This window comes from Larimichthys crocea, chromosome III (genome assembly GCF_000972845.2).
Source record: "Larimichthys crocea isolate SSNF chromosome III, L_crocea_2.0, whole genome shotgun sequence".
NCBI classification, from domain to species: domain Eukaryota; kingdom Metazoa; phylum Chordata; class Actinopteri; family Sciaenidae; genus Larimichthys; species Larimichthys crocea.
Window position 1 is genome coordinate 48583603 of NC_040013.1, and position 27260 is coordinate 48610862.

A 27260-nucleotide genomic window follows, 5' to 3' on the forward strand; every position below is an offset into this window, starting at 1 on the left:
TTCTCTTTTTGTCCATAATTTAAATAATTTTTTGACGTTAAGGTTGTTTTCAGCTACGCTGTTTCTCCCTGCTTCTTCCAGTTTTTATGCGAGGCTAAGCTAATCACCTCCTGCATTCAGCTCCGTAATGCTGCAGTCTTGCACTGTCTGCAGAATGAAGAACAGGATAACCTCGCATTAACCATGCATTATTGCTGTGTAACGCATTTGGAATGTTGACCTGAGTCAAAGTGAAACCAAATACAAACAGTTAAGTTTGTGCAGGTCTTTTGTATTTGATTAAAACCTAACTACCAATGTTGGTGGTTTTGCAAGACTTTTGGAATCGGTTTATTGACACTCCTACAATTTTTTTTTTCTTTACCAAGCAGAAGATGGCATAGCTGCCAGAAATTCTAGATATTCCCAACATGGAATGACAACAATGGGTAATAGCTGATTTTTTTTCCAGACTCAACTGCTGCTAACTGGATGAAATGACAACAAGAAAGTGAATATTTGCCAAAAACTCAAACTATTACTAACTATTTTCTGCAAATGGAAGACTTTTGTACTGATCTTTGTGCCAACAGCATATAATGGTCATGTGTTATCTTAAAGTTCTTTCTCTTCAGGAAATGAAAACATGACTTTCACAACTGTCTGCAGAGCTGCAAACCTTTGGGCATGCTTCAGGAACCATGGTTGATCTACAGTATATTGTATTGGAAGCAAATGGAATAGCTTGCATCTGACACAGACAAATTGTTTTAACAGATTTACATATGTGCATTACATTTATTAGTGTAAAACAGGGAGTATAATTGTGAGAATAAACTTTAAAAAATCCGTACTCCTGAGTGTAATATTAGAGGTCAGAGATAATAAATTTCCCTGCTTGCTGCTCCCAATGGACATGGCCTTGAGAAACAGCCTCATCATTAAAGAGGAGTTTCGGAAAGGACTGATAAGAATATTAACTTTAGACATTGGATGCCTCCCCTTCGTCACTATTCCAAGGGAGGATGGTTTAGTGGTGCTGATAGTGCCTGTGCATCTGTTTTCTTCTTCCCGCTACACACGGATTCATTAAAGCTGAGCTTTGTTCTGCACCTCAAAGTGACAGGCAGGCCACTCACTCCTCGCCCTCCCTGAGATCTCTCCATTCACACCTGCAAAGATGCCCAAGGAAAACATGACCAGGAAGGCCTCACCATCACATATTATGATACCTGCACGTTCAACACATACTCCCTACACAGTATCTTCTATTTCTACTCTGATAACTCCCTGCATATTCGTCTGCTGACACGTAGCATGGTCAGAGAGACGTAAAACTGAACACTCCTGTATCCAGCTGGTAGTAAATAGCCATATTTGAGGTGACCTCGAAAGGACAGTCCATGCTGTTTAGGTGATTGGTGGTGCTTTTTCTTCAGACTTCAAATAATTATCAAAACACTGACACTTCAGTTTTTGCTCCGTCCCCTGGGATAACGCTTGTAGTGCTGCCTTTTTGAGCCAATACAAATAAAATAGAAATACAAATTGTACAGCCTCAGTCACCCAGAGTTCATTGCAGTGCACACACACATTGTCATCTGGGCAAGGTGTGGGCCTGCAATAAGTTTAACACTGGAAAATGTAGGAAATTACTGACTGAGCACTTAGTTGACTGATCGGATGGAGGGACTGCAAGTACAACTAAACAGATGATACACCTTTTTCACCGCAGACATTTTGTCGTAGCATGAAAAGCACAGATGTTAACTAGACTAGACTAATAAGATCAACAATGGCTCTGTTCTTTTCAAATATCCCAGTGACTCATGACGGTGTGACGGTGAGCCAGCAGCCTAATGCAGCTAAAGTTCACACATTATATATTTTATTATTTACACCTGTAGATTTACAATGTAGATGTCAGTTAGCATTGTATATTACCTTCAACAAAAGTTTGGAAATCTTAAAGCAGATTAGCATGCAACATAGAAATATCAAGACCAGGTCATTCTGATGGGGCACATTCTTCCTCTTATAATATTATCATATCATCACAATGCTGCTACATAGGTTTTTTTTACGCAAGGCAACATGTATAAAAACACAATTGAATCTTGAAATACATTTCTTCACCATCTGGACTAAGTTTACATTTTGGGGAATGCACTTAATCACAGCTGTGGCTCAGGGGGTGGAGCAGGTTGTCCACTAATCTCTGGCTTGGTGGTTCGGACCCCAGCTCCTCCTGTACAAGCACACACTGAACTCCAAGTTGCTTCTAAAAGGCATAAGTGACTTAATTTGTGGTTTGGTTTCACATGTAGAAACTCACTAGAGAAGTACTGCATGCTCTGTATGATTGTATCTTGTTGCGTATATTAATGCTCTGTGTCTCAGTAAAGAAAATTCCTCTTGCTCATCGTGCTCGGTACAGTAGCTCTCTGTGTCCACACTATGTATTCATTACTTTACGCTCGGTCTCGGGGGACTTAAAAGCACTGTCTAGTGTTCCTCCCTGGAGATTTGCCCTCTATGGTGTACAGTGCAGTCCTCTGCTTCTCCATGATGAGAGAGGAGCCTGCTAGCACTCCCGTCTATTTCTATCTCTCTGTGGTCTGGCTGCTGCTCAGGCTGACCCACAGTCTTTCTAATTTGGTGATGAGCTGTAAAGTGACCTGCCTGCCCCCACGGCTGGATGGCTGGAGCGAGAGTGGGATTCCAGGGATTTCCTTACCAAGCAGACTCTTTGGTTGGATGGGTGATACTGTATACACACCCCAACCCTGTCACACACCCCCACACCACCCTCTCCTCCTCAGACCCACAGAGACACCAAGGCTCTAGCGCTCAAGTGCAACCTGGCATTGTCCTGCACCCCCTCCCTGCCCCTGGGTAAGCTGAGATGCCAGGAATAATTAATGATGATGTAGGCCATGGTATCTGTCCAGGCAGGGCAGCAGACACTTTCTCCCACCTCCTGCTGAGGGGTTACCGTCCTGCCACCTCCATTTACACTAATTGGTTTAAACTCACTGTTGCTCTACAACTGAGACTAACCGTTTCATGTATGTCATTAAGTGCTTATGTATTACATCTATCTCATTAGTGAATTAGATACACTGGTAATCCTCCTCCGCTCTAAATCCAAAATATTGTGTGTCTCATTTAGTATAATTTGAGTACGGCATGTCTAAAAGGTGACAATGTAATTGAAGTGGTTACACGTAGATTAAAATAAACCCAACTATTAAACCAAATGTTATGAATGAAATTCAGGTGTATGTGCTTTTTTAAAGTTAAATGAGTGCTTTCCTTAATCTTTTTGGACTTTTTGTTGCTTTGACTAATGGATTATTTAGGTCTCTAACCAATACTCTTTACATACTATGTGACTTCTCCCACTGAGCCACCTGTACTCCTTATTGTTTCATTTCAGAGTGCACCAGGGGGACGGGCTGACTCTAATCCATGGCCACAGAAGAGGTTTAAAACACTCTGGTTTCATCTAATCTTCCAGCTCAGACCTAGCCGAGCTTGAAACCCGCTTTCTCCATGATAGGAATGGACAAATAAAGGTCTCTCCCAGCACTCCAATGAAAGGGGCCTGTGTGCTCTGTGGATTAGGGCCTGTGTTTTCTCTGTCTCTCTTTCTCCATTAGACTGAAAAGGGATGAAAAAAAAATAAAGACTCTCCTGTTCGTGCAGCATTGTAAGGCTTTGCAGGTTCTATAGTCATCACTCAGTTATGATGGTTACTTAGGTAGTCAGTGTTTAGTAGCCCATTATAGAAGTAGTAAGAATTTAAAAGAGCATAATATATCTGAGGTGTTAGTCTTCTCAAAGTTTTTTTTTCTGAGTCTATCTTTTCTCTTTTCTTCAATAGAAAATATACATTTGAAGCGACAGCCTCATAACAATCTTCATAATCAATCGTTTTAATTAAATATCAGTGTTCTGCTGCTCTTTATTTATCAAACCTATACCTGCCTATTTATTTCTGTTTACCTATTCGGTATTTCCATACCATCATTTTTTAATCTTTGTAAAGAGGCACTTCAAAATATACGTTCATATCCTTAAACATCACATCTATATCTCATACGGGCAGGCAGTCATACTGAGAGAGAGAGAGAGAGAGAGAGAGAGAGAGAGAGAGAGAGATGACTCTTCTATACAGGCACTTTTATGGGCAGCTTATCTGCTGTAAACACGGGTCCTTCAGCTCCGGCGCATGTTTTGTAGTCCCCCGCTCAGAGCTGTCTGTGTCTCTGTGACACAAACCCCCCCGGTGTCTCACTCAAATGGTATTTCATGAAGTTTTGTTAACGCTTCTTTTCTTCCTGTAGTGACCCTGCTTTACCCAGCGATAGCGCCTGTCCTGTAATAACGAGGTATACGTGTTGTTTGTCGCTCTTGTTGTAGGCAGTGGCTAGCCTGTTGCTAACATTGTAAATATCTCTAACATGATTAAACAGTTCAGCTCGAGTCCTCACAGTCAGACAGTGTTGTCAGCACATGTTCAGTTAATGCTTTAGCTCCTAGTGGTAACTAATGAACTGAATGGATATGTCGCAGCCCTGATAACGCCGATAAGAGTCTTGTGGAGACCCGGACACGCCAAACTTCATTCAAAACTTTGGTTATTTAACGACAAACTGTCGCTTTTTCACAGCAGCCAGCTGTTTCCAATGATACTAATTAAGGTTCCGTTTAGTACAGCAGAGGCTTTGCAGTGAGCCACCATGCACCGCAGCAGCACCCTGACTCTGTTTGACCTATGAAAAAGGTTTATTCCTACCTACATGCATATCTTTTATGTCCTGTTTTGATAGCACCCTCCTATGTTTACATCACTTATATATAAAATCAAATGTATTTTAACTTTATGACCCCTGGGCTACTATAGAATACTGCACATGGAAAATAAATCAAAGTACTGCACAATTACCATAATGTTAATCAAACGCAGTACAGTGCTATCTGTAATGCTTTTGTAACAAACATATCAAACTGTCTCCGATCGTCTTCCAGTAGAATCGACTCTAGAGAGCTGCGCTGAACATGCACTGTATTAAAAGCAGAGCTTTAGGCCTATTTAAAATAAAGAGCTGCTCGTGGATGAAGTAGGCCTGTATAATGGTTCTCTCCTTTACTGAACGTCTGTAAGGTACATGTACCTGCCAATTACCAAAGCAAGAGAAACAGCCTAATTTCTGGATGAAGTTTGGTGTGATTGTTCATAGATATGCTCCTAAAATCACTTGGAACTTAGCTGTAATGCAACTTTATCTGGGAAGAAAGGGGTTATGTGTATTGTAGATGCAACAGTTCTTAACCAGCATAGACAGCAAGCATAAAAACAGTTGATCTTTTTTCTCTTGAGCTCCTGTAGTTACTGTTAATGGTGAAGGCTGGTACACGCATATGACATTATGTGTTTTTTTTAAAAGAAGTGTTAAAAATTCTAAATACTTTCTTTAATCTTGTTTTATTCATCATATGATATCTTTCATATTGAAATAGCAGATTTAAAAGATTACACCACTTTAGTGGACATGCACTTCTGTGATAATCCGGAAGCTGTTCACCATGTACAGATAGTTAGCACGCTGTCAGATCCTTTCATTGTCCGTCACTCATCACACCCCTGAAGATGACAAGTGTAACACTGGGGGATGTGCTGTCTGACAAAGTGTAGCGTGTTGTTGTTTTCTGTTATCCCCTGCTGTGTAAGGACTTATCAGGATTATAGCACAACAACATTTATGTTTTCATATCTTTGCTGTACGGACAGCAAAATCCCCCTAGATCCAAAGCCTGTCACACCCGTAATGTGTGGAGATGTATGATGACACTTGAGCTGTCAACCCTCTTGTGTCTCTTTATCCCTGAGTGTCCAGGTGAATGACCTCATGGAGGAAATGGGTGATAATGCAAACAGATAAGGCCCCTGGTACCTGTTGACCACAGTCAGGACCTCCTAAAACAGGACCCTCTGACACAGTGCTCCATCAGTGCCTGCCTCAGTGACACCCACAAGGCATTTAGTCCTTATCTGCAATGGGCCCTGCTTAGCATTCACGCCATTCACGCGAACAATGCCACCTCTTCCCACTCATTGGATCTGTGACTGACAGTGGGTGTTGGTGCACTTGTGTCTGACTTTAGTCTCTATCTGACGCTGGGCTGTTTATCCAGTCCAGATAACCCCACCAAGACACAATAAAGGGTGTGTGTCTTCCTCGCCACTTCCCATGTTGTTTGTGTAACTGGACTTTTATAATGGGCCTCGCTCTCTATTTGGCAGGTTGGTTTCCTCCTCAGAAGGATCTGTATTAGTTTGGGGGAGGGTTAGGGCAGAAAGGCTGACTAATGATCATAGAGCCAGATCACCGGTCGGCCAGTGAGGTGGAAGTGCCCATTTGGGGAGACGGTAAAAAGTGAGGAAACGGCAGATAAGACCTTTGCCTGCGATAAACGGCAGAATGACTAATAGCTGAGGTATGATGTAGCAGGAATGGACAGATTTGGCGTCTTTCTCTTAAACAAACAGCCAAAAAATGTCAAAGAAAACACATACAAAGAAAGTTGGTTTTTCATTGGAAGTCCTGTCTAGAATGCAGCTTTGAGTTATGTGTAATCTACTTTCAGTTTTCATCATGCAGCTCAGATCTCATATTTGATGAGGCTGATATCAGCAGGGGATCTTGGGATCCCATGCCTCCATAATGGCTCCTGTGAAGCTGGGGAATTATAAAGCTTCTGTAATAAACCCCTGTGATCAGTATACCACCAACCCTCCACCCTCCCTGCTCTTATTTATGAATGGCAGAATTTGACAAGGGGGCAGCTCAGGTGGGTAGCTGCCGATCACATGATACCAGCACTAAAGAGCCAAGCGAGGAATGTGGACAGGACTCCCCCTCCACCTCTGGTCAAAAAAAAAAAAAACTTTGATGCCCCATATCACAACGAATACCCTCTCTGTCCCCTCCCTCCTCGAGCCCTCATATGTGGGGCAATGATGAGGAGGGGCACGGGTGCTGCAGTCGTGGTGGGGTGGGGGGGCACACAGATAGTGGCTGCGTTTGATCTGAAGGTCGCCAGCCCCTTGCTGGTGTTGAGAGATCCTTGGCGGACGAGGCTGGCTCTTATTTAATAACATGAAGGGGAAGCGGACCTTTCTCTCATAATTAGGCCTAATTACCCAGTAGGTGTGGACAGACGACCCAAGAAGAGACAAACTGCCTTTATCCATGGACTTAGAGTCAGATTACCCCAGAGCTGTCTTATCTGTTACAGGGCCAGCAGGAGCGTCAATCCTCCTCTCCTGCCTCTTCCCACTGGCTCTAATATCCAGCTCAGGTATAATAATCAGTCAGTCTGATTTATTACACCCTGTCCACGACACACAGGTTTAATTAGGCCTAGCTAGTTACCCTGTTCTGTCATTTCTGAGATTTTTTCCGTGAACAAGAAAGTCCCTGACCTATTGGGTATTTGTTATCTGTTACTCAGTCCAAGCTCCTTAAATTCATTAAAACTGCTGTGTGGAGAGAATTTGATCTAAATAGAATAAGTTACTTGTCCTTGAGGATCTTTGACCATCTGCCACGCTACGCAGGCATAGTATGTTCGCATTCACTGGAGATGTTTTTAAAAAAAAGAATTTATGTCAAACTTGCGTGCTTGGCAAGTGACTGACTTGACTGTTTGCTCGGGCCGCCTCTCTCTGTTAGCAAGGAACAATTTAAAGGTCCTTGCAAATAGACTTGAGTGACATCCTGCCACCGTCTTGTTTGTTTACAGTGTCTGTCTCTCCCTTCCTGAGCTGCCTGCATGTTTGTATTTTGGTTTGTGGACTCACTTGCAGCCACCTCAACAGACCTATTGTTGGGCAGCAATTGTAAATGCTGATGCCTGGAAAACAGAAGGAACAGTCCACTAAGAAAGTAGTGGCAGGGGAAAGTGGCCATGTTACAATGGCAATGTCAATTGATATTTCTCTAGCCCAGAATCACAAATCCCATCAGTTTGATCTTGCGGTCCCCAAGTGACATCTTCATCACTGTACCTAACTGCTGTGATTGACAGCGAGCTGTGATTGCCAGTGGAAAGTCTCATAGCCCTTGGCCTTGGAAGACTATGAAAAATGCCAGTTTCAGGCTGCTCTATCTGTGACTCACAACTTCATGCCGGCCTGCTGCAAGAGGACAATAAGGGACGCTTAATCCACCTGTTATCAGGGTGAGGCTCACCCTGTCACACACACACACACACACATAGGGACGGAACTCTGGCTCAGGAATGCAGTCTCACCCACCCATTCACAAGAGGGAGCAGCTTAACTGATAGACCCCTCACAAAAACACTGTTGACGGTTTTTGCCATTTTTTTCATACCACACAACAAGTTTGTACAGTTGTTAGCCAAAGGATTTCCTGTTGCTTTAGTTCGGAGATATGAGCAATACCTAATGGTCGGTATATTAAGTAGACAGCCATATTTTTATTTTTTTACCATTTTTCATGTTTGCTGTTGAGAGCATGCAGCTTGTCTCCTTATGGTAGTAAATCAATAGTAAAGATGATAAGTTGACTGTTTCCTTGACAGTCCATCTGCAGTGTTGTGGCCTTAATTAGGGCAGGCTGGTCAGGGGTCTGTCTCTCCGCTTCACAGATTCACATGGACAATTTAACCACTAACCTCCTGAAATGAGTTGCTCCTGAATGCCTCGGGCTCCAGTTTCAGCGTCTGCTGATTGCAAGGAGCAAGGGTTATGATAAGTAAAAGTGGAGGAGGGGGTGATTTTGTGTGTGTGTTTGTAGGGGGCAGGGGGTCCTGGTGGTAGGGGTGAGGTTGGAACTCAGTGCACCTAAACACACAGATATCCATATTGCACTCTCATATCTGTTCTATATGAAGCTTGAGTCAGGAGGCAGTTAGCATAATGACCGGGAACCCTGACCTTCTGAAGTCTAACTTTGCTTTTTATACTGATTGAACAACAAGATATATAATGTGTTAGTTATTGAGCTTTAGAGTTGCTGCTAGGTGGATTTTTAGACCTAGTCTGGCTAGTCTGGCTGTTTCCCCCCGTTTCCAGTTTTTATGCTAAGCTAAGGTAATTGTCTGCAGGCTCCAGCTTCATATTGAATGGAATGACATGAGGGAGGTGTTAATCTTCTCATCTCTCTCAGCAAGAAGGCACAAGCCTATTTTCCCAAATGTCAGAGTGTTCCTTCAAGGTACAGACGTCTTGTGTGTGCTTGTGTTTAGATCAAGATCTTTAAGTAGTGTGGTTTGGCTCATTTTTTGGTCTTTTTGGAAAAAGCATATTTAGGATTTGTTCGGATGTAGATGATCTTTCAGATAATCAGGAAGAAAAATGATTTCAGTTTGGCAAGGAGCAAATTTATTTACCGTCATCAGGAGTGGCGACCAGTAAAGCCTGCCAGGCCTTTTATTTTGATTTGTTGCTTAATTGATCATTTATATTAAGTGGCTTGTATGTCAAGTTATTGATTTATTGTTTTGTCATTTTTCCCAGAACGCTGAGAAGATAGGATGTGTCTCCCTGAATTTAAGCACTGTTTTGTCTAGTCTGGTCTACACTGAATATTCATATAAACAGGTTCAAACCACCTGTTATTCTAAACACGATAAGCAGTTTAGAAAATGGAAGCATAGATGGATATACACTTACATGTGTTTGTGCAGCATTTCAATGTTGACGCATCACTTCCTCGTAGCATACCTGCGGTCGGTTAGGTTTCCTCATCTGCCCGGCCTACAAACAACATAAAAGCCTGAGCTGCTGCCTCTGCCTCTGGGACAGCGGCTGTTGATCAGAAGAGGAGTGAGAAGCCTGAATCTCGTCTGTTTACTGTAATTAAGCTGTCAGGTGTTGTGATTTATGACGTATTGAGTAAGAGAGGTGTTATCACGTAGACTAGAAGCAGGAAGACTGAGAGAGAGAGGCCACAGGGTTTGTAGCTACTAACAATAGAGAAAGTACAGACAGTGAATTAAACACAACACAGTCTGCTGTGTGGAAGAGAAAGGCTTCGAGGCAAAATGGAGCTTCTTTGTGACAGCCTCTGTCTGTTTGTGCAAAAATAAAATGAGATGATAAGGTCACTGAGGATTTTATATTTTTAGGCCTCCACTTAACTTCCCTCTCATTGTATTCCTTTGAAAGAGTCCACTTAACTTGATGTAAATGGAATATTTATAATTTCTGCTGAATGGTCACAGTATCCTTTAAAATCTTGTGACTGGAGCTCAAAGTGAAGTTGATTTCACTTCTTTAAAACACAGGAGTAACTGGTTACTTACCCCACTCTGTTTCAGTGGGCATCTTGATGTGGGTTCACGGCCTCTTTGCATCCCTACTTTGATTGCCCTGACCCAGGGATGTCCCGTCCTGCTCCATCCCCCTTCTACACCCTGAGGGGTGCTGGTGGGCCCCTCAACACCCTCCACTTTAGCTGCCATGGAGGGGACTCTCCCCTCCTGTTTTCTGGGTGAGTCATTTGTCTTAACATTTATAATCGTGACTCTTCATCCTCCTCAATACAGTAAAGATTTCTGTTTGAAGATTTTACTAATTTAGTGCGCCATTAGGTCCATAATAGAGGCACATAGACATTGCATTACTGTATAAAGATGTCTTTTTTTTTAAACATTCATAACGCATCCTGTTGGGTTCTTTGCAGGTCAGGGAAGGGTGCCATCCATATCTGGAACCTGAACACAAGAAGGACTGAGAAGATTGTAGAAGGCCATGCTGGTAGCTCAGTCATCTGGGTGAGCACACTGCAGGCAACAGACACCCTCATCAGGTGAGGAAGATGGTTCTCTTTCTGTTTAACATTTAAATTGTACTTTTGATGAACTATGGCGTTAAAATAAGTTGATAGTTAACATTCATTGTCACGTTTGTGTCTGTTTTTTTCCCTTTCTGTCTGTGGAGCAGTCAGGGACGAGACATGCAGGTCTGTCTGTGGGACCTGAGCGAAAGTCGCAGTGAGGTGGTGGACTCTGTGTGGACTGGCAGTGTTGGATTCTGTCAGTGCTCCATGCTGGAGACGAGCCCTAGGAACTACCTGCTGGCTTTTGCTGGACAACAATCAGAGGAGGTTAGACATCAGGAAAAGAAACTCTAAATTGTCTGTAAATGTGAATGTGAGTTAATGTGGGAAATTAACCAGATCACAGTGTATACTAGCACATGCTGTTCTATGTTCAGCAGCAGGAAACATCCTTGAATTCACTGGCAGGTGGAAGGTGGGATGGTTAATTGGTTAAACTGTCTGACTTGAGTATGAAAAAATGCCAACCTGTATGAACCTGATCAGACTTGCTGTTGCCAGTTTGCTAAATTGACGTTTAAGCGTCTTCACATATTTGTGGCTGTTTAGTAGGTTAGTGGAAAACGTGACATTTGAGCGTGAAGTTTGCAGCCGGGAACTGTCAAACAGCAATCTAAACAGCTTCATTAACAAGCCAGCCTTCATGTCATGACTCAGCATTCTCATTGCAAGAATAGCAGCTGAAAGCCAGTCACCAGATAAATGTCAGTTAATTTTGGCTGTGGATATTAACAGCCATCCAGTTAATTTGTCTAAAGCACCCAATCGGACTAAGGAAGGAATCGGACTAAACTTGTGCTTTTCAAAGGTAACTGCTACTGTACTTACCTTTTTAATGTTTTACTGGTGGTTTAAAAAGAGAATTCCCAGGCCTGAAGAGATTGTGCACTGGAATGAGATCACAGTTCTGTCTGCACAGTATGTCTCACAGTTAAAGCTCAACACCCACAAGCCTGTACGGTTTTGTGTGGAGTGAGGGAGGAAGGGGAGAGGGCAGCCAGCGATTCAGCCATCTTTTATTGCCTCCAGATTCATGTTACTTGCTCCGCTGTGGAGGAGCCACACTTGAAAGGGACAGAGCGGTCACCTGATCCAGCCAAACGTGCCTCTGCTAACCCCAGTCCAGCAGGCCAGGCATCAGGGCGCCTGTGACTCCCAGCACCTCAATAATGCCATTGTCCCAACAGACACAGACAGACAGAAACACACACACACTCACACACACACACACACTCACAAAAGAGTCAGACTAAGACAGACCGCAGCCGATTTTGTCATTCTGTCTCCTCGCCCCATTCCACAGACATAAGTGGCCAAGACAAATGCTTATCATGTATCCCCAAATAAAACACCCACATGAATGAATTCCTTCAAGAAACAATGCATATGCCACAAAACGTGCAGAATGGGGAGATTAGGTGCCAAAGGCAATATGCAGATTGGTCAATATTTAGGTATGTAACCAAGAAAGCAGAATAACTGCTTTCTTCTTAGCTATTTCAGGTGGTTTTACTGTTTACTGCTCACAGTGAGATTCCTGCCAGCAGATTGCTGCCATGGCAGAAACATTAATTAATAGTGTGGGTGTTTTATTTATGGGCAGTGTGATGCCACACAAGAACAGTGATCACCTGAGGCACAGAGAAGTCCTTAAAGGCCCTCTTTGTCAGGCATGCAGAGGTAAACATGTAGGACAGATGTGGCCTAGTGCTAAAATACAGATCGCTCCCTTAAAGGGCTGTTTAATCTGAGGCCTAATGAGGATGAATATGCGGATCATCAGCACGGAGGAAGTCGAAGGAATGAGTTTTGGTAGTGATCTGGGTACACACATACAAAGGCACGCACTTTATCACTGGTTTCATTAGGCTGTGTATTTTATCAGAATCAGTGCCAATGTGTGCAGGAAAACACCATTCATGCCATGGGGTCAGGCTTTAGCAGGATTTATTATAGACAGTGGGGCGGCTGCTCTGCACTGATGGATGGTACTGTACTGTTGGTTGGAGGCACTCTGATCCGTGGAGGTCCTGAACCACAATAACAGATTTCAGGTTGCTGCTTTGTTATTTGAATTCAGAAGACAAACAAATCAAGACTTGGCAGGCTGCTTGTCGAGAAATATACGTACAACTGCAATTTGTGAGTGTAACTGTAACTAGGCCTCCATAATGAGAACAGCATTAGAGCAAAAACAGATCAATTAAAATGAAAACACATTAGGATTTTCTGGATAAATTCCTAAAACAATTACAAAGAGGTCACTTTACTTATGAAACTGTGCCTGCCAGCTTTAGGTATTGTCCTCAGAGCCTGGGTGGGCAAATGACTCACAGGTTTAACCTGAAAATGAAAGTTACCTAGACTGAAGCTGTGGAAAGCAGTTTGCATGTGGACACCCCAAAATGCAGAAATCATGATCAGCACTAAATATTCTCTTTTTAGTACGAGGGGGGTGGAAGTGTTGGTCTTCTGTTAGTCTGTCCACCTCTCCATGAAATTTGTGCAGCACTTGGATTTATGACAAAATACCCTCAGAACTAATCACCTCAGTTGTGTGACATGCTATTTAGTTAGAACACCAACCTGGCACCTACATTACCCACAATACAACTTGACTAACAATAGTTTGGTCAGAAATTCAGGTGTGTTGTTCTAGTAGCAGCTAATTAAGATGAGGAGTGGGCTACAGAGGTCACAAGCTCACTGCCACCTAACTCGACACCCCCAGATTGTTTTCATTTTCAAGCCTGTGGTTTTCAACCCCAACTGAAACTGACTGACTTCACGCAGCTTCGTCTGAAGACACAAAAGGCTGTATTAATGCAATAGTTTAGCATTTGAGCATTTTGTCATGGTCAGCATGTTAGTATTTAGCTCAAAGCATTGCAGTGTCTTCATACTGCCTCACAGAGGAGCTAGCATAGATGTAGAATGTGGAGTTGATCAGCTATAGCTATTGGCAGTAAGCTTTAAGATCTAATTGCCATGTGTTCTCTGCAGATCAAGATTATTGAGCTCCCCAGCAAGACTCCAGTCTGCACCCTAGTACCAGATGCTAAGCTGGGGATGGTCATGTGTATCAAACTATGGCAGGTAAGCGCTAGATAGTCCTCAAGTGTCATTTTAACACATTGTTGCAGTGTTTTTACCATAACCATAACCCCCATAAAGTAGCGATGTGTCCCTCTATGACTATATCTCTCAAGTTCAGCGAGTTCATTCTCTACCTTCTCTTTCAGCTTTGTTTTACATGGTGATTTTTCAACATTTACCTGCTTTATTCTGATTGGCCAGCAGCCCATAACAAGACACAATAATAGAAAAGTAAAATAAAAAAAGGCACATGAGAGACGTGGCACATGATTTACAGCCCAGCAACTTGTCCTGAGCCATTTTTCCAAGCGTTTCTTCTCAACTGGCAACGAGTTCCAAAACTGTAATTAGAGCGTTTGGAAGGGCTGGGGGTTCACAGCCATATATCAGCCTGCAGCTGTACATCCAATCCGATGTAAGCAAAAAGTTAGCTTTCTGTTTTGTAAATGCTGTCGAAAGTTTTATTTTCCAGCCATTAACGAGACCCTGTAATTATTTTCATGCTTAATTATTAACTCTTTGGGTTTGGGGCTTTAGGGGACAGAATGGGGTTTTATACTTACGCAACACTGTGGATGGTTTGAATATATTTTATGAGCTGTACAGTTTACAGGCAACAGAAATCAAAACACAGCTTATCATTTAAAAGCCAGAGTGAAGCGAGTGGCTGGCCCGTGTGCATTCAGTCCTGCACTCCTGTAACGCTAATTAGAGCTACTTTGATAAGTTCACTACAGAAACCACAGAGGTGACGCTGTGTTTGTGAAATTATCATCGAGACATGGAGACCAGTTAAGAGAGTCTCAGTGTGCATGCTGACGCTGTTTGTGTTGTGCTTTCTCTCCCTTTGATTTCTCTGTTACACCCACCTTTCATCATCTGATTTATGAGCCAATGCTGGTTCAGTGTTGAGTGCCAGGAAACATAATGATCAATTATATCATTATAAATTATATAATATCATTGTAATACAGCACAGGCAGCTGTCTGACTTCAAAGCCGAAGGGCCCAGGTGATTCTAAATCATTTCAGGCTGATTCCTTTCAAGGCAGAGGCATATTCATCTGTTAGACTGACGGAGCGACTGGAGAGGTCCAAGCAATGGGAAGAGACACACACTGTGTGTGTGTGTGTGTGTGTGTGTGTGCGTACATGTGTTTGCTCTTCCACAGATACACACACACCTACAGATCTACCTACACATTTTGTCTCTCTGTCAGTCATAAAAAAATGCTCATGTTGTGTTTCGAATCAACTGCTCATATGCTACCCACTGCGTCCTTAACCTCACACAGCAGGAGGCAACAGCTGACACCGTCACCCCTCTCTCTACACCCTGTCTCTCTCTATCACGCACACACCAGGAAGAAGCCACTGACAATGATCTCCTCTCTGTCTACCCTCTCACTATCCCTCCCCTCTCTTCCCACCGTTGAGACGAGAAGTGATTATCCCCCATTATTTCCAAGACAGACTCACCAACAGATTTATTGTCGGCCTTTAAGCCCTCTCTGTCGGAGTTTATGGAAAAGATTAAATGCAGTGTTAAACTGCGCTTTCTTCTCAATTCAGCTTCCCTTTACCAAAATCCCACCCAGACCTGAGTTCAGCATGCTGGCCTGTGTTTAAAAGGTGACAGAGCTATCTGATTTCTCTAAATCTGACTGGCTGTGAAGCGGTGAACAATGTGGCAGACGTGGAGGAAGAAAGTGCCTCCACATGTGGGCTTTGACGTGTGCAGGGATGTAGGGCTTGGCCAGAGGGACTGTATTGATGTATGATGTGCAAGGCTTTTAATGTGAACAGAGGCTGGCGGGGAAAAGGAAATGTTCCTATACAGATATCCATCACTCTCAGCTCATCACCTTGCTGCCTCGTGGCCATGACATCATGGAGGACCGGGATGAAAACCGGAGGAAACGATTGGTTCCTTATGTTGAAGCAGTGCCTGCCTGAGGCCTGTGGCATCCACATCAGCAAACAAGCTGTTGGTCTCAGCTTTGGAAGGTTTTACCAAATAATGAAATGACATAGAGAGTGTTTGCTGAATATGTAATAAATTCAGGACCTCGCCCACATGTTTCTCTCTGATTACATTGTTGGCCAGATGTTAAAAAGGCAAGAAATTAAAATAATTCATATACACAATAAATTAGATATACACAAATTAGCCGGGCACACAACCACTAATAATTATTGCTACAGTACAGAACAGTTAATAATAATAATAATAATAATAATAATAATTGAGAATTCTAATCTAATATAAGAATATAATAAATAGAAAATAAATAAAATGTATCTTTTTAATTTTGTGCAGTCCTTTACTGTTACAGGCATGAGTGTTTAAAAAGAGATAACATTAATAACATATTGTCCTTGTGTGTATGAAGTCTATAAGCTGAGCTTGTCTGTTTTGAGAAGATGCAACTGTGCAACTTTTCCTTTTCCTGCTCACCTCTACTGCAATCATCCATGACACTAGAGAACGTTTTCAAAACAGTGATCTAATCTGTCCTCTGCCTTCTGGCTTTATGACAAAAATGTCTTAAAATTGAAGTTTCATTTTTGTTTAATTAATGGGACAAAGCATATTGCTTTTTACTGGGACAAACAAAATCATGACTTTCTCTAATCAGGATTTCTGGTAAATCAGGTCTGGGGAAGAGTGGAACCTAAGAAACATGTTGCAGTAAAAATCATTTTAGTTCACTGGCTCATAATGAACAATGACTGTTGAGGCAGGAAGGAAAGAAAACGAGGAAAAATGTTTTTTTTTATCAGTGAAGAAATGGCAAAATATATGTGATAAGTGTTTTTTAAGCAATTACATGTACATTAAATTTACAAGCAAAAAGTAAAGTGGGTTAATCTACTACTACGACTAAGAATGCCAAACATTACCTAGTTCTATATTTTCAATTTTAAAGAGCTTTTTTTTATGAGTTTGGCACTGTTGGTCAGACAAAATTTGAAGATGAGACATTGCTCTTTCGGAAATAGTGGTAGCCATTTTTTTATCTTTTCTGGCCTTTTATAGAACAATTGTATCAAACGCTTACTGAATAAATTGAGAATTAAACTAACAAAATAATTCAACAATAAATGAATGTGTTGTTTCTATTTGTTAGAGCTTGTTTGGTTACATTGGTTACATCTTTGTATATTTTGTTGCCTCAGCAGCAACAGTAGTTTACCTCTCCACTAAATGGAGTTGTTTTAGAAGAAATAGAGCGATGGGAGAAAACAAAAGCTTCATGTGTAAAAGTCTCTGGAGTCTTGCTTCTTCTAGGGGTTATGTTGACGACCTAAATGGACCACGGTGGTCTGACTGTCTGAGTGCCCAGCAGACTGGACACAGATCTAGAAATAGGGCTTTCAGTCTACAGGCTTGAAATAATGATAATGCACTCTATAAATACAGTAATGGGAAAATTGCCTAGTTTGAGGCCCAACTAGTAGCCATTCAAGATCCAGCTTTATTGCTCTCTGCACTGGTCCTGCCTCTTCAACCAGCTTCCATCCATCTGTCTTTCCAGCTGTTCTGCAGTGATGAATCTGCTCCCAGAGCCCCAGCCCCACTCCAGCAGAGAGCCCTCTTGTAGAAAGGCCTGTGGAGGATATAATGAATTAGGTGTCTACCCAGGGTTCCCCGACCTCTGACCCATGACATCATCAATCAAGGAGGTCCTACACTTAAGTGAAACAGTGGGCCCCAAGCATGGAACGCTTAGCCAGGGCCCTGCCGGCAAGCAGGGGCCACTGATTTTCACTTGTTTTTATTTGTTTTCATAATCCCTTAGTGTTCGTCCTCGCTGATGTGTTTGGAAGGAATACACAACTCTGTCTATAATTTGTTTAAAGTTTGGAAGAAGAGAAATATAGAGCGTTAAGTGAGAAGAGGACTTGAAGATGGATGAAAGAATGGCAGGCATGGCCCCCTCGCACATATGGAAAAAATTTCTTTCCCTCCTTGCGTCTGAAGGACACAGTGCTTTTCACAGGGGGCCTGGTGCTAGTCTAAAGCAAAGGCACGAGCCAGGACAAATTGTATCTCTATGCTCTGTATTCATAGGTCTCCTGAAATGTATTGTGTTGTTAGAATTTTTACTTGTTTGGATAACACTCCTGGCAAATGTGGCTATAAAGTGGAGCATGAGGCACGGTACTTCATGTACTGTATGTGTTTAAAAGAATTGTGACATTTCAGGAAAGCAGGATGGAGCTTACATCGCATGGTTCCTCCCTCCTCCTTACCTTCTCTCCTTCAGTCCTTCCTTTCATTCCTCCAGCATTTCAAAGATATATGAAGCCCTTCACCTTTATGTTCTCGTCCACAGAAGCTCAGTGTGATGTCCACACAGCCTCTGTCACTGCCTAATCACACACATTCATTTAGAAAAGGGTTGCACCGAGAACGTAATCTGTGACTTTCAACTGTGGGAAGATTTTGCTTTATTCTTACTCTTCTTAGATGCATGTAACTGCATTTCGTGCTTGGCACGGGTTGCTCTCTATGTATTAAACAGAGGAAGTGTGGTTTAGGTTTTGCGTCTGATGCCTGTCTGTGCACCTGGTTTCATTTAATTTCACGTGATTTGAAAGATTTATTCTGATGGTTTCACCAGTTGTAAACATTGCGTCTGCATCTGTAATGTCCTGGGGTAAAATGGGGATGAAGCAAGACCATAGTGTGTCCTTTGAGTATGAGTATTTGTTTTAGTATTTGATCATGAATAAGGTGTGCAGACCTGAAACATTTAATTGAATAATTCATTTGATGATTGACAGAAAACAAATAAGTATTACTAAATTAATTACTAATTAAGTTGTGTTTCTCTGTTTTAAATAATTGTAAATTGATTAAAGGGAGGTTTAAAGAAACACAAGAAGCAATCAGGAAATTGTGATGGGCATTTTTCTGGCATTTTAAAAAGATTTGCTGTATTAATACATGATTAAAAAAAATGTTAGTTGCAGCCCTAATGCTGTGCCTCCGTATTTTATTTGTTAAAATAAACAATAAATATAATAATAATTTTATGACAATAATCCTTGCCATAAAAAAATGAAATAGAAATTTATACCAGCAATATGACAGATTACAAGGTTATGTAATAAAAGAAGTTATGCATACTTAAAATAAAATTGCAGATAAAATATACCAAATCAGTGTACATATAAAATATAAAACAGACAACGAAATGATTAAAACTACATTAAACAGTAGTTATTGGGTTTTTTTAATTACCGGTATTTAAAAAACACAACAAACTTTGTGAAATGAAGTCTGTTACTTCACTATCAGTGCTGGCAGCGAGGCCTGTGGCTCAGTAATATAGATGAGGAGCAAAGTGAGGAGTGGTGTAATGGAGTGATGGAAAGAGAGAGCAGCAGGCTGACGAATGGAGCCCACAGCGTCTTTCCAAGTGTCAGCAGGAGCTTCCAGGATGATAACCTCTGCTCCGCTCAGCTTCCAGTAACACGCAGCGGTTTCTGTGGTTTTATTACACAGCTCTCATCTCACATCTTAGCTCACACTCCTCTTTGTGTTCTCTCTTCCCATCTCGCTGTCCCTCCTTCTGTCTCTTATCATCCTCCCTCATTTCCAGCCAGACTCCGGGCCTGGACCTCTCCTGTTGGCTGGATATGAGGACGGTTCTGTGCTGCTGTGGGATGTAACCCAGAGGTCCAAACTGAGCCAAGCCAAAGCCCATCCTGAGCCTGTCATGTGCCTGACCTTTGACACCAAACGTCTGAGGGGCATATCAGGCTCCTCTGAGAAGAAACTCTCCTCCTGGATAGTGGACAGACAGAACAACCTGCAGGTCAGCAGAGGACGTGCTTAGAGAGGGTAGTAGTAGTGTTGCCTAGTCCAGCGAATGCTCACAGCTCTGTCAGATGAACTAATGTACCCTTCATCGATACCACCCATTGTGTTCCAAAGGTCTATTTGAATTGGTTATAAACTGGTTGTTAACACTGTTAATTATTACAGTTATTAATACACAGTATTTTATTATAACCTTTTACGTTTATTTGATACTTTTAGCTTTACATTTATTGATTACTTTATTTTTATCCATTACTTTTATCTAATTATTCCAACCATTACCCCATTACCTTTAGCTTTAGCACTATTTTTCCATTACTTTTTAAGCATTTATTGCAATGTTAGTCACATCATGTAGACTTCAGTTCTTACAGCTGACTCAGTGTGTGAATATATATTTCTAATCAATCATTGTAATGCTGCTTAAGGACCTGAACCCCCTACCTGTTAACTATTTGTTGCACAAGAGAGTCAGTTAAATGCCATGAAGTCGTACAGAACAGTTATGGTAGAGATGGGAGGAGAGAAGTGTTGCCTTTCTCTAGGCTCTGTTAGAAAACATCAGGGGCCAGAGAGGAAGAGGCTTAGCAGGGCTATGGGGTCATAAATCAGCTGCTGGTTACACAGTGTTGGCGGGTCCAGGGGCCAAGGGCCAAGGACCAGGCTGGAGCTGTCACTCCAGAGTCAAACCACCCACACACACTGACACATACTAACACACTAGGCCTGGATAACATCAAGCAATAATAACAATAATTATTATTATTGTATAGTAATAAATGGGAAAACCCACATAAACTTATCACATTTAGCTGTTAAAAAAAAGAACAAATACAATATTCGTCTTGACCGCATTATCTTGTACCTTACAGCACATGCAGGTTCTCACATACACATACTTGGTAATGCTCCAAACTACACATTAGAGCCCATACCAGAGCATCTTCTGCCACACCAAAAGAGATCACATCAGCTTTGTACCATAATTCATTTTACATAACAGCCAATGCTTCAGAGACTTAACGCCTCATTTGAAGCTATATTTTCTCTTGATTTCATGAGCAAAAGGGAATGCTCCTATTTTGCAGCCAACCCCATGAATCAGAGCAGAAAGGAACCTGAAGCTGATATAGTACACTCCTGCACACTGAATGGGGTATTATTCTTTCCGAGGCCTTTTACAAATGAATGCTTGAATTAGAAATATTTGCAAAGGCACATTTTTTTTCGCCCTAAAATGCGTCTAGAAAAACACTACGAAGGATTTGATTCAATATACCAAAAACAGGAGGAGAGTGGTTATTTGGTTTATTTTGCTCAAGCAACAAAATATTGATTCAGCATGTAATCCAGGATGAGGATGACAGGAAAAAAGCACAAGAAGAGGGAAAAGATCCAACAGGGGCTTTTAAATTATCCTCAAGTGCAGCTCAGTGTGACGTCCAGACAGCTATCCTCAGTTCTTCCCACAAAAGTATTTTTGTGTGGCAGCAGGGAGGGGGTGGGGGGACCTGCCGGGTGGCGGACCCGGGCCCCGGGTCCTGACGGACAACCCGTGAGAGGTAATAAAAATATCAAAACCTCGGAGGCCCCTTAACTAAACAAAAAACACATCTGCAGTAAAGGGAACAGTAGTTCACAGTGGGAGGCTGCAATAAAGGCTGAGGAGGCTATAAGTGCCACAGCATCCCACTTCCCACAAATTACCCCTGCAATACAGTCCAGTTTAGTGGAGCTGACTGGCAAGAAAGATAGATGCTTTTTGTGAAATGGAGGGGAAACTGAATGTGACACAGCACAGTGCAGTTATGATTTAGTGAAGCTGAAAGGCTGTGAAGTGAGCTTATCAAGCCCAGATAAAGACAGATAGCCTCAGGAATGGAGGTTAATGTAGTACACATGGCTCCCAGAGGCTTTTATCTGTTGTTTGACCTGGCTGGCCTGATATCATCTCATAGTAATGAGCCATCATCGTCAGGCATTTTTTTCACCTTTTTTTTTTTCTCTCTTTTTTTTTTTTGAGCGTACATTTTTGGGAATGTGTCAGTGCGAGACTATGAGGGTGTGGGTGTTAGGGTTTACAAGCTGTTAAGCCAGATGGACATATATTTAGGCGGCCACTCAAATCTATTGACTGTGCAGTGATGGGTTCTTCCAGGACAAAGAAAACGACAGAGGTCGCAGACTGGAAAAAGAGAGGAGCAGGTATAGACAGAGGAAGATTAGCAGTGTAAATCAAGCATGGCTGACAGCTTGCTATTTCTGAGACCGATGACAGTTCTCTACAGGTGGAACTCCGGCCTCTCATCTTCACTACAGTGTTAAGATATCCCCACTGTCTCCTCCCCGTCCCGCACCCGTCAGTCAGACCTGACCTGGGTTATGGGTCAGGTCATATCAGACCCAACATATCGAACTGATGTATGCATGAGCTGCTGTCATAAAAATTATTGCTCTCTTTATTCAGCACCCTCCCTCCTCCTCTTCTCTCTTTTCTGAACGGGACAGCTCACCTGTTTGACACATCCATCTCCTGTCAGCCGGAGCCAGGCTCTGACAGGCAAGGTGACAAAAGGCTGTAATCTCCCTACTGCCGAGTATGATTCAGGGACAGGGCGTGTCAGAAATACCTGCGAAAAGCCTCCCAGCCGCTAGACTCGAGTGAGTGAGCGATGATAGGACGTTTCAGTAGATGAGCGTGAACGCCAAGATCTGTGCCAAGACTGTTGGTGGGGGGAGAAAAGTGGAGCAAAGCTTGAGTGAGATCTGCCAAGTGGATGCTTCTTTTGAACGTTCTCTCTGCCTGTGAGATGCTACAAAAGAGGATCCTGGAGTGTGAGTTTGTGCTGGATCTGTTGTAGTCCACAAAAAGTCTAGTGGACCCAGCTGCTGAGCAGAGCTGGTAGCCTCCTGACAGCTGAGAAAGTTGGCGTTTAGACAGCAAACCTGCTGTGTGTGTGTGTGTGTGTGTGTGTGTCTGTCTGTCTGTCTGTCTGTCTGTCTGTCTGTCTGTCTGTCTGTCTGTCTGCATGCATGCTGTAACACAGGCAAGGAAGGAGTGTTCAAACAAAAAAAATGAGGATGGCCAAAGATAAATTCTGTCTATGATGAGATAGTAGGGACGCAAGAGAAGAAAAATGGGGTGTCAAATAAAACAAGCCAAGACTCCCTGGTTGGAGTGAATGGATTTCATTACATATGGAGACCTGCTTAATGGCCACGCTGGAAGTCAGCAGTGTTTTCCTGGTTTTCCTTCAGCAGTGGTGTGACTACAGCAGGAACAGCAATCCTGCTGCTGGAGAACATGGAACTGAAATGACAGCACAGTTTCCTTTTTTAAGAACAAAGAAGTCTTATGCTAACATTTACGAAGCTAATTGTCATTTTTATTTTCCATTAATCTGCTGATTTTTTTCTCAATGAGTCAACAAGTCTATAATCTAAAATATCATCAAAATTTGGCCGAGTCCAAGGTGATGACTTAAGATTGCTTGTTTTGTCTGTCCAGCAGTCCAAAAATAATACATTTAAGATCATAAGATTAAGACAACAAGCAAATGCAAACATCTGACAAGCTGGCACAGGTCTATCTTTGGCATTTTTCATTTAAAGGTTTAGAAATGTTTCTCCTCACAAGTTTGCTGAGAAGATTGATACCACTGTTCAGTTCTGGAATTTACTGCTAACGGTAATATGAAGTTAGTTTAACGTAGCACAAAGACTGGAAACGATTAGCCTAATATTAAAGTATATTGTTACAGATTGTTTTTCTGTCAATCAATTCATTAAATACTCATCATTCCATTATTATACTATAAATAATATAAAGAACTGTTTTTTTTTGTGCAGCAATGTTGGGCAGAGGGTGTACGACCAAAAGTAAAACTAATAACGTCAGGCACAAACTAAAATTGATTTTTGTGATTTTATCTTATGATTCATTTGTTGATTAATTGATTAATTAATATATTTTAAAAATTGTAGATTCAAGGTGGTGTCTTGAAAATTCTGTCCATTTGATAATCCAATCTCCAAAGATATTTAAATTACAATCATATAAATAAATAAATAATGTAATTATAACTACATTTTTATTTGATAAATGACCTAAGACTAAAACCTAAATCTAAAATTAATTATTAGATTACTTTTCTGTTGATTACTAAGTGTTACAAAATTATCGCCAATAAGCACCACTCTTCCGTGAAATCTCTGAGTAAACGCTGATGGCTGGTAATGCAGGAACCAGCAGCGCTACACATAATTATCATTAATTTTAAATTACAGCACCACTTTTCTTTCTGCTTTCTCAGACTGTAGAACAGCATCGCATTAGCCATTCACTACTTACAATTGACCCTTTAATGAAACAAATGCCTTTTCCTGACACAAACTATGGGAAGCAAAACAAACAAAAACAGACACTTAAACCCATCATTATCAGGCCTCTAATGCAAACCAGATGGAGAGAGGTAAGGGCATACCAAATCCTTGAGGTAATAACAAAGCTCCAAACAATCTTTCACCCCCCAGGTTTCTTTGTATCAGTGTATGTTGTGTGTTTGGTCTAACCAGCCACATGCTGGTTCACACTCGTGCTACCAGCAATGATGGTTTGAATAATAAAAAAAAATGAAATCACATCACTGCCTCTTCTGAACTTAGCTCTCTCTCTGTTTTGATCAATGACATTCCTCCCCACTCCCTGTCTCCCTTGCATTCCACTTTATCCACTTGGGCTATGAGTACCTGGCTTATATCTTCCACATGCAGCTTGTGGATGGTTCCTGCCCCGAACAGGAGCATGCAGATAAATTCTCCACCGTCTCCTCCTATCCAAGGTCATTAGTCTCCCTAGACACAACTTATGAAGTCAATTTTACGCTGTCCAGTTAGATTTCAGCTCCCATGTCCAGATGTTTGTGGCCTATCTATGGGTCCAACAAAGATCCCTAGCCCGCAGGAAGAGCACGTTCACTCCCCAGGAATGCCAACCACAGCAGGCCCTTTAGATAGTGATCTTAGCCACCATTCATTATAATATGTCAAAATGTTGCCCCTTTAGAGAGATTGATACAGTCCTTGGGACACTGTAGATCAGAGGGAGAAGGAGCTGTGGCTAATCTTTCGCAGGCAGACGTTACAGCAGTGTATTTATCGGGTCTCTTCTCCGGCTGACCAGACCTTTCAGTGTGAATGTAATTCATCAGAGGCGCTTAAAGCAACAAGGCCTCTGCAAACAAGCATTTCAGCGAGATGGTCTCTCTCTTTCTTGCAAACTGTGACAAAGGTAACTCAAGCCCTGTTGTGCTTCCAGAATAGGCCTCCATAACTCCAAACCAAATAGTGGCACGCAGAGAGATTTGCTCGCGGCCCTCGTGCCATAATGTTTTATGGCTGATGATTGAGTCCCAGGAGTCTACAGCCAGGTTCAACAGACGTCCAGCCTCACACTCCGACCTCAGTCATCAGATCAGCTGATAGTCTCTCTCTGTCGGTGTTTGTGTTGGCCTTGGTTTCCTAGACGGCAGTGATTAATAGACTCACTGACCTAATTAGTTTGCCTGATTATTTTTGTCTTATTATTTTCATTAACAACTGGTTTTAGATTTCCCTGACAATTACCATGGCATCCTTGACCTTTGCATGCTCTTCTTCTTCTCGATCTTGAGACACCTGTTTTGATCATCTTTCTCTTTGTGGTTTTACAGATCCAGGAGTGTGTGACACTGGTCAACCCTGGGGTTTCTCAGCTGTGCATCAGGGGGGATGGTAAGCTTCTGGCGTCAGCAGGCTGGGACCATCGGGTGCGGGTATTCGGTTGGAAGAAGCTACGACCACTGGCGGTGCTTCAGTACCACACTGACATGGTGCAAAGCGTTGCTTTCTCTGACCACCAGGACCCCAAAGAAAGACTGTTGGCTGCTGGATCCAAGGACCAGCGGATCAGCTTGTGGTCAATATACAACGAGGGGGCTGACACTGGCTGAGCTTTAAACTTTTAGTTAATACTTTCTTGACCCTCATCTGCCCCAATGTTTGTGTGACCCAACTGTTGTCAGTGGCCAACAGTTTCAGCAATGGTCTAGAGCAGTGATTAGCTGTCTGGACATATGGACTGTGTATATTATTTTTAATTATACTTGGGTCTTGATATTGAGATCCTGCTCTGATGTTGCCATTTAGCAGCAAGTGATGGACTGAAGCAACACACAGGGCCTATAAATACCAATGGCTTGTTCAGTGAATCAGTTATTAAATTACATTTATTTATACAAATACGTGAGTTCAAGTTCTTCTCACACAACGAACACTGTCTTTTCTTAGTTAAAGTGCCCTACATTATGCAAAACACTGCATCCTGCTACAGGGTTCATGTAAATGTATGCCAGTTAGTGTAATAAGGGTTGGTGTCTAAAATTAACCTTAACTGACTTTATTTAGTTTTTATATAAACTAAAAGGCACAATTTATTTTCTTTGACAAATCCAAAGAGAATCTGGCTATAAATATACATATAAACATTTCTATATCTGATATATTTCAAATAGTTCCTTAGGCACTTGCAGACTCTTACAACCGACTGTTTGCGAAAGCCTTTTGTGATTCTCTGTGCAACTATGTGATTGTGTTGACTTATCTGATGGGAGATTTGCTCCAGTGGATTTGAATTTGAGGTGTAAGACGCACCTGAGCAGCTATGTAATCTTGTGTTGTTATTCTAGCAGGTCTTAGCTTAACACACGGCCCTCCAGCCTGACCTGAGCTATGTTTGTCAAACAAGGTTAATCACAGCAGGGACATAAAGAATGGAGAGCTGTAGTTAGTAGAGAGAGTCTGATGTGCAGATGCTCCCCTCGGTCAGCATTGTCTGTTTAGGAGCTGATTTATTTTTTTATTTTTTTTAACCTCTTTTAAGATCAGAAAAATTCTAAAGTCTACATTAACTGGTGAAGAATAAGTTCAAATAAGTCAAAAATAATAAATAAGTAAATTGCATCCTCGAATAAGACCATTGTTAACTTTTACATTTACTTCATATGTGATGCTAAATACAGATGTCTTTTTAAAGAAACAGACATTTGTCATGACCAAGGCCAAGGGTCTTGTTGTGAAAGTCCCAGAGAAAATAGAGAGGTGTTGTTTTTCTGTCTACTGTCTCTAATAATATCTCTGTGAGTCAATGAGCAGCATGGGAGCTCATGTGTTACAACACCGTGCAGAGAGGCCGGGGGCCAGGGCTTCAAACGCTTAGACGTTCTGCTACATAAAGGCTTTGTCTCCTGGGATGACCCCAAGTTGAGAAGCTCATCATGCTGTACAGGAAAGGCCTGAGAAATCAAAGAGCCAGAGTAGCATAATGGCCACGAATCATTAGTGAACAGAGGAAAGACGAGGTCATTCGCTAGACAAACTCCCTTGCCATGGCGCTAATGTCCTTGAAAGAAAGTTTGTAACTACTGGATTGGTTGGTT

The 27260-nt window shown here is 42.0% G+C and overlaps 1 protein-coding gene across 4 annotated transcripts; it reads left to right on the forward strand.

Annotated features, from left to right (window-relative positions):
- Positions 1-4181: 4181 nt before the first annotated feature.
- gnb1l (guanine nucleotide binding protein (G protein), beta polypeptide 1-like) lies at positions 4182-26064 on the forward strand. 4 transcript variants are annotated; one of them, XM_019279604.2, is made up of 8 exons: positions 4186-4286; positions 8077-8229; positions 10336-10508; positions 10701-10826; positions 10961-11123; positions 13860-13952; positions 19565-19780; positions 25497-26064. In XM_019279604.2, exons 3-8 carry the CDS (start codon positions 10399-10401, stop codon positions 25773-25775), a joined length of 987 nt encoding a protein of 328 aa, XP_019135149.1. In that variant the 5' UTR covers positions 4186-4286; positions 8077-8229; positions 10336-10398; the 3' UTR covers positions 25776-26064. The 4 variants fall into 4 exon arrangements, with proteins under 4 accessions (XP_010731728.2, XP_027134154.1, XP_019135149.1 ...); XM_010733426.3 differs by lacking the exon at positions 8077-8229 and having other exon boundaries at positions 4182-4286; XM_010733441.3 differs by lacking the exon at positions 8077-8229 and having other exon boundaries at positions 4243-4373.
- Positions 26065-27260: the final 1196 nt, after the last annotated feature.

Coding starts and splice junctions, on each gene's coding strand:
- gnb1l (XM_010733426.3), top strand. CDS start 10,399: ATGTCCCGTCCTGCTCCATCCCCCTTCTACACCCTGAGGGGTGCTGGT. Junction 13,953..19,564: donor TGTGTATCAAACTATGGCAG/GTAAGCGCTAGA, acceptor CCTCATTTCCAG/CCAGACTCCGGGCCTGGACC. Junction 19,781..25,496: donor ACAGACAGAACAACCTGCAG/GTCAGCAGAGGA, acceptor GTGGTTTTACAG/ATCCAGGAGTGTGTGACACT.